At 38.1% G+C, this 7748-nt stretch overlaps 3 protein-coding genes across 3 annotated transcripts; 1 reads left to right on the forward strand and 2 right to left on the reverse strand.

Moving 5' to 3' along the window:
• Nucleotides 1–378: 378 nt before the first annotated feature.
• On the reverse strand, nt 379–2359 carry LOC144563253 (phosphorelay protein). The gene is made up of 4 exons (XM_078312695.1): nt 1954–2359; nt 1675–1787; nt 1324–1428; nt 379–1201 (listed from the first exon to the last, which is right to left on the reverse strand). Exons 1-4 carry the CDS (start codon nt 2339–2341, stop codon nt 692–694), a joined length of 1116 nt encoding a protein of 371 aa, XP_078168821.1. The 5' UTR covers nt 2342–2359; the 3' UTR covers nt 379–691.
• A 431-nt stretch (nt 2360–2790) lies between these two features.
• On the forward strand, nt 2791–4690 carry LOC144563115 (S-adenosyl-L-methionine-dependent methyltransferases superfamily protein). The gene is made up of 2 exons (XM_078312508.1): nt 2791–3375; nt 4352–4690. The coding sequence occupies exons 1-2, from the start codon at nt 2858–2860 to the stop codon at nt 4500–4502; spliced, it is 669 nt and encodes a 222-aa protein (XP_078168634.1). The 5' UTR covers nt 2791–2857; the 3' UTR covers nt 4503–4690.
• A 669-nt stretch (nt 4691–5359) lies between these two features.
• LOC144563116 (ras-related protein RABA1f-like) lies at nt 5360–7189 on the reverse strand. The gene is made up of 2 exons (XM_078312509.1): nt 6778–7189; nt 5360–6097 (listed from the first exon to the last, which is right to left on the reverse strand). Exons 1-2 carry the CDS (start codon nt 6993–6995, stop codon nt 5665–5667), a joined length of 651 nt encoding a protein of 216 aa, XP_078168635.1. The 5' UTR covers nt 6996–7189; the 3' UTR covers nt 5360–5664.
• Nucleotides 7190–7748: the final 559 nt, after the last annotated feature.

Genomic DNA, 7748 nt, shown 5'->3' on the forward strand with positions numbered 1-7748 from the left:
TGGTTTACAATAAAATATTTGCAAAGATACAAACACAATAACAAAAATACATACTGCAATAGGTTACTGAATACAAAACACTAGCAACGTAATTGATTCCAGCGAGAAACGCCAGAGACCAACATCAAATAGTTATAGCAATTAAAATATCAAAATAAATTGAAAAGTTATAGCCGAACGTAAAGGACAGGGTCCGGGCTTTTGGATGAAACGGATATGGGCCGGGCTTTCCTTTTCAAGTTTGGTATGGACAGGGACCGGATATGTTTTGGGCCAAAGGCCCGTCCATTTGCACTCCTAAATTTTATCATGGAACTCTCAACTCAGTGTGTCATCTTAATGGAATATCAAAGATCCTTTGAATTTGATATGTGTCACTATATAAAAGAAATGCTTCCATCTCATAAAAGAAAAATAAAAATCATCAACAAAATTACACTAAATGCTGGAACAAATGGACAAGGCAGAGATTTCATCAGTAGCTTGCTTCACAGCTCGAAAATTTGAAAACAAAAGATGCAAAATAAAAAACTAATTGCTCTTAGTAAAAACGGGTAGCAGCTACAATAACCTTTTTTCATCTGCCTTTCTAACCATTGGGATCAGAGCATGTGAAATAACCTAATTGCCCCGAAAATCAACTAGTACTCTATGCCTACAAAAGAAAGAGAAATTTTTTTTTTTCTGTACCTCATAACGAATCAAACCAAGAATCAAAGTCATCGACTTGCTTTGTTGGGACAGAGCTAGAAGAAATATCTACAGACAACTCTCCTTGCTTATCCTTTTTCACATCCATCCCAGCTTGCCCCAACAAATCATCGATCGATTCATCAAGAGTTCCAATTATATCTTTCTTAGAAGAAACACTATCTACAATTTGATCACCCTTTAACAAGGAAGCCTCAGCAAGTAAGTCATCTAGCACATCATCCAAAGATGAATCAAGTTTCTTCTCTGATAAAACAATTGATGTATTTGTGCTATTTGTTGATCCTCTTGAGATTTTCGTTTCATCAAATGAGTTGATAAGTTCGTCAAGCTCTGTCTCCATCGGGGATTCAGATGTAGAGGTCAAGGATTGAATCTTTTCTACAGATATATTACCAGAAGAGACATCTTCGCTCTCTGCATTGCTGCTGCCATCTATGATTGCTGGTCTATCCGGCTGCTGGTTGTTCTCCTTTGGTTCAGATACAGGCTGGAAAATGATAGAACAGAGAAATTAAATTGATACAATTACTAAAATTAATTGAACACATCTGATCCCATTGGCCTTGCTGGTATCAAACACAATAACCCCCATAAAAATGAACATGGTACCATTTCTTCAATAAACAAGTCATCTTCCATAAAAAGCCTCTGTGACGTCTTGACTTTTGAGAGTTGTCCAGCAAGTGCATTCAAATCCATTGAGAGGAACGAAACCTATACATGTATAGTGAAACATTATAATAACTCGCAGACAACACTATGATCTGGCAAATCTTTGGTCAAAACTAACTTCACAGGTGTAAATAACACAAAAAGCCAGATAACTATCTTAAATTTCCGATATTAGCACTATACATTTCATTTGTACCAATTTTGGCCCTTGTCATCGGAACTGACTAATAGAAGATTTTACAGAACAAATTTTTGATTGAATTATCTACCAAATTTATGATCAGGTACCTCATAATTGGGTGAGCTGACATAATCATCAACAATAAAATTATCGTCTTCGCACAAAGATAAAAGCATCTCTCCTTTCACGGACAACATCGAACTGGAACACTGCAAAAAATCTAGTGGACACAAAACCAAATATATTCAGTAATATGTGGAAGCTCTCTTCTGCTTACAAGACTACATTCTAGAAACAAGATCCAAAGAAGAACATATGCATTTCAGCATTTCAATTATCACCGTTTCAATGAGAATTCAGGGAAGGAAGAAAACTATTTCAATTACCAAATGCGAATTCATCAGGAAAGGAAGAAATTGGTTGGGATTGAGAGCGCGCCTGTTCGATCAGATACAGATAATCAGCCCCTTTGCTCTTGGCCAACATCTCACTCCCTTGCGCCGCCATGGCAGCCGAGCTCGATTCACCTTTCTCACCTCCCATCGCACCAGAACAATCGTCGTCTTCGTCGTCGTCATATCGATCCCAATTGGACGGGAGCTCCGGCTGACGCCGAGGCCGCGGAGCATTTCCCTTCGACTGAACTCCGGCACCTGAGGCGGAGACGGAGGTGGAGGCCTTTTTCTTGGCGGCGATGGCGGAGGAAGAAAGGTTGTTTCTCCGGCCGTGCAGAGAATGCCCTCGCTTCGACTTCGCTGTTGCTTTTGGATCCATAACAGTGACTTGTGAGAAGCACACTGCACACAGACTCAGAGAAGCTTCCTGTAAACAATCCTGTAAGCAATCCTGACCGTACATAATGAGATCTGATTCGTCTGTTTCAATCTGGCACGAATCTATTACTAAACCCTACATTCTAAGAGGCACCAACCGTTCGATACGCATTAGAAGTCGTGCGCCTGACGCAGCTGATTATAATTTAAATTGTTTGCACGAATCGCGAAGCAGATTGAACGGCTCTGTAAACCTGAACACTCCAGCTATCACCTAAAGTAACTCAAATTTTCATTTTAAATATGGACCGTTTGAATTTTGATCTGCATCAGCACCAATATTAAAGGAGACCCGTCAATAAATATCGGGTCGGATTGGTCAGGATTCTGATCAGACGGTTAATATATAAACACAAAATTTGAGTTACTTTAGAGTAACCGAACTCTACGTTGTTGTACTCACCATTCTCTGCCTCGTTAGTCGTTGCGCCGCACTAGTCCCCAGCGAAGAGACGCGATGCGGTTCACTGATTCGCCGGTGATCGAGCTTCCGGTCACGGGCACCGTTCTCTCTTTCGAGCAGGACAACGGGTCGATGCACGTGGGCACCTCCGTATGGCCCTGCTCTCTCGTGCTAGTCAAGTTCGTCGAGCGCTGGCTCACCCCCTCTCATCCCGACTCTCCAAACCCTTATTCTCACCTTCTCAACTTCTCCAACAAGCGGGCTGTCGAGCTAGGATCTGGTTGCGGCCCGGCTGGGATCGGGTTAACCCTTCTCGGGTTTGATATCCTGCTAACGGATATTGCGCCCGTTATGCCCGCTCTGAAGAGGAATATAAAGAGGAACAAGAAGTTTCTCAGGAAGGCACCCAAGTATGCACAGCTGTATTGGAATAATGAGAGTCAGATCCGGGCATTGGGTGCGCAGTTTGATTTCGTGGTTGCGGCGGATGTGGTTTACATGGAGGATTCAGCGGTGCAGCTGGTCGATGCCATGGAGGCGCTTCTCGCACCTGATGGTGTAGCTTTGCTTGGGTAATGCTCTACAATACCAACTAATTAAGGACTTAAGGTGGTGTTTAGTTGAGGTATGAAGTTTTGGCCTTAGTTATTTCAGTGACATTGGGGTCGCAGGGGCTTAACTCTCAAGTCACCTGGGTGGTTTACATTTAGAGACCCAATTTTAGAGTTACGCTTGGTTAGACTCCTTCAAACAAGTTGGGTAAGCTAGAAATGAAACCCAACTGGAATCATCAACACAAGGACTTCTCAGGAGGTCACCCATCCTAATACTACTCCTGCCCCAATTCGTGAGGGTTTCATTTCCATAAAGAGGCTGTTTTTTTACCGCTAGCTCACCAAGCTATCATGAACCCTCCTCATTTTTCCTGGCTTGAGACAGGCTATGTAGAAACTACACTGGCAGAATTGGGTATTGGGTGAAATAATCGGTGTTGGGTGAAATAACTTAGGCCAAAACCCTCTTATTCCATGGTTTAGGTCTCAACTAAAATCCGCCTAAAATTGGAGTTCTTTGTTGTTGATTGAATTAGCTATATTCGAGTCGAGATGGTGAAATTAGCTATAATTATCAGCCTGTTCCTTACATTTTTCTGATCCAGCAATTAGGCCCCAATCAAAATCAATCCTTAATTGATCAGCTAAGCTAAAATTGTGTTATGAACTTTAGTTAGCCTAATTTTCCGTCCTGATTTAAGTTTTAGGTTATGCTGGTAGTCTCCAATGCATCTAGATACTGAACAAGCAAAGAAGCAACATAATAGGATCCTGATTTTACCAATCAGTGGATAGTAATTATTGTTGTTCCTATTTTAGTTTTTTTTCAAGCCCACACAAACTTGAGATTCTCAATAAATTAGTGTTATGTATTTTTATTTTATGAGGAGGGCTAATAGTATGTTATTTTTTGTAAAAAATAAAATTTTCAATTTACCCTTTCCCCTCCATCTACTTCGGTCTCTGCTTACAAATGCATGTATTTGTGTAATAGGTATCAGCTAAGGTCGCCAGAGGCGCATGCTGTGTTTTGGGAGAAGTTACGAAGGGTTTTCCCTTCCATTGAGAAGGTACCACATGAGCACCTACACCCTGACTATGCATACGAGGAGACAGACGTTTATATAATCAAGAAACAAGCCTAAATCCCCAAAATTAATATATGTATGTTCCTAAATTTTGAAATAATTTGTTATTTGATGTTTATTAAAGTGTACCAGTGCTAGAGATTACAAGTACCAATGGAAGAGGATATTGTGGGTACTCATTTAAAGTTGCTGAGTTATATATAAATCTTATCAGGCAATTAGAAAAATATAATTTTTTTTTTCTCTTTTGACGAATTTTCGTGTCTGTTTGATAAAAAAAAAACATATTGTTTTGATCAGCAAATCGTAACTATAACAAATTTGAACCTAATCTGATTTTTTGGTTGACAATTTTGGGGCAATGGATAGCTGAATGAGAAAAAAATGTGTCTCCTTGATCTTTTGATTGAAGGAATCACTGTTTAATGAATTTTTGGTTTGTGTTAGACAATGATTCAATATAAGCTAGGGCTTGATAGGAAGTTGTTAACCTACAAAGAGAGAAATTTGCAAGCCATAATTTTTTTCTTTTGAAGGAAATGATGATAAAATGAGAGAAACGATGTAACAGTATCCACTTGATATCCTTACATGGTTTTTACCAAATATATATATATATATATTCTATCTGATTACATATAAATTTATGTTTTTACCTGCCCTGATTTTTAAATGAATAACTATAATATCTTCATCTTCAAATATTTGACTAATTCGTGTCTATTTTATAAAAACACATGCGTTCACATCATTGTACCTATCAAATATCTGTGTAAGCGAAAAAATAGAACATTCATTAAGGTATGAGAAGGTACAAACAAACTTTGTGTAATTTCCTAATATCATCTTAGTTACTAATGTTTGTTCATAAAAAAAGCAAGAGGCAAATGGTGAGATGCACTTGCTTCTACCCCTTTCTTTCTTCCCTCACCAATGATCCATCACATTTTATATCTTTGGAAGCAAAATAAACAATGTTTATCTCATAATTTATACTTACAATATTTCAAAAGTAACCTTGAAAACCTGAAAAAAAAAAAATCTAAGATCTTTGACTAGATACAAATACCAAAAGTTGCATCCTATAACACTGTGATTGACCTGTTCAACATATTTTTTTTCCAGCCAACAAAAAGGAATCTTTAGAAATATCATGAATTATATGTAGAACAAAACAAAGTGTAAATTTTGCCCTATTTCTCCTTATTTAATTGTAATTCTAAGATGAACAGCATCCGGCTGCCTTAACATCCGACACATCATCCTTGGTACCTACATTAATAGTCTGACCCTTTGGTGGGGCCGACGGGTCGACACCGATATCAAGTGCCTTGCGACTAACAACATGGTATATTTGTGTAAGCACCTCAGTGAAAGCAGTTTCCACATTCAACGCCTCCAAAGCCGATGTCTCCATGAAGAAAGTGTTATGGCTCTCAGCAAATTGCTTTGCATCCTCGACTGAGACAGCACGGAGGTGGCGCAGATCAGCCTTGTTGCCTACCAGCATCACAACAATGTTGTGTTCGGTGTGGTCCCGTAGCTCCCTCAGCCACCGGTCCACGTTTTCGAATGTGATGTGGCGGGTCACATCATAGACTACAAGAGCACCGACTGCACCACGGTAGTATGCACTTGTGATAGCACGGTACCTGTTTCAGATAGGAATCAGAATATTTAGCAATGTAAAACTACTGGCTTTCCGGAACGGGTCACTTCTGGGTCAAGCCAAACCATCTTGTCAGGTGTTTTAATAGGGAAAATCTATGTCTGGAATTAAGACAACAACCTTACCCATTTTACTGGTAAATTTTTTGAAGTAATGTCTCAATAGGTTTGAAAGTGGAAAACCCAGTAGATTCCAGTGCTAGAATTATCTATATAGGTGAATATAAACTGTAGAATCCTTTAATAAAAGTTACAGTTGTAATGAAAAACTTGAATATGTAATTTTTGTCTCTAACGAAACCAATAGAAATTAAGTTCTCAAGCACACAATTATTCCATGATCTTGACCTTAAGTGATATTGTGACTCGTGTTTCTAGTTCGCATACGGAAACCAAAACTCTTTTACAATTTGAATTTATTGGTTTGTTCATCTTTCTAAAAGAATCGGAGATAGAAATGCTTACATAACAACAAGCTGGCTTATATAATCTGATTTATGTCAGGAACTTAGATTTTGAATGCAAAAAAGTTTTCTGGTATTGTCAGATTGTATTGAAAAGTCAAATTCATGGCTAAAATTAAATTAATCGACATTTCAATTAGATGACATCAAATAATTTGATTCATTTGTTGATAGAATGGAATGATTAGAAATATATATACCTTTCCTGACCAGCTGTGTCCCAAACCTGAGCCTTGATGACTTTCTCATCAACTCTAATGCTCCGAGTGGCGAACTCGACCCCGATCGTAGATCTCGAATCGAGACTAAACTCATTTCGGGAGAAGCGAGACAAGAGATTAGTCTTCCCCACACCTGAATCTCCTATCAGCACCACCTTGAACAGATAATCGTAATCTTCGTCTCCTCTATACGCCATGCTCTACCACTCTAATGGCTTCTTAATTTTTTATGGTTTTTTTTTTCTTTTTTTGGGTATTTTCTCCCTGCTTTAATCTGAGTATATCCAATATCAATATGCTATGCTAAGAGAATGAAAGAGATCAATTAGGAGAGAGAGAGAGGGAGAGGTGGGATGAACGTCTGCTGTTTTTAGACAAGGATAAATGAATGAATGCTTGGCACAATGGCATGGACCTGGTTCATGAATAGCACCATTAAGTAACGCCTATTTTACAGGGACGCTCATTCGGCAACCCAATGTGCACCCAACTCCTCCCAATAGAATATTCGGTTGGTTGAGTTGAAGAATCATCCTTGCTCTGCAGCAAGTTATAAATAGTAATTATAGCGCTATAGCTTTTAAGGTTCGAAAAAGCTATGATACATTTATAGCATAGCTATAGTTAGCTATTTAAAGTTATTATAAAAGAAAAACGATTAATAGTGTTATAGTTTTTGAGGTCTAAAAAAACTATAATGTAACTATTGTGTAGCTATAGCTAGTTATTTAGAACCTTGCACTGCACTGATTTCTTTTTACTCATAAATTAAAAAAAAATTAAAATTATATCAGTGGCATCATTTGGAGAAAACATTGAAAACTAGCACAAATAATTATTTTTACTAAAAACATATATAATTAAGCCTGTAAAAAATTAAAGAATAAATAAATTCATAAATAATTATTTTTAAATGATACATTGCCTTATAAATTGAAGTGGGGTCATTT

Source organism: Carex rostrata, chromosome 12 (genome assembly GCF_964058835.1).
Source record: "Carex rostrata chromosome 12, lpCarRost1.2, whole genome shotgun sequence".
Classification (NCBI taxonomy): domain Eukaryota; kingdom Viridiplantae; phylum Streptophyta; class Magnoliopsida; order Poales; family Cyperaceae; genus Carex; species Carex rostrata.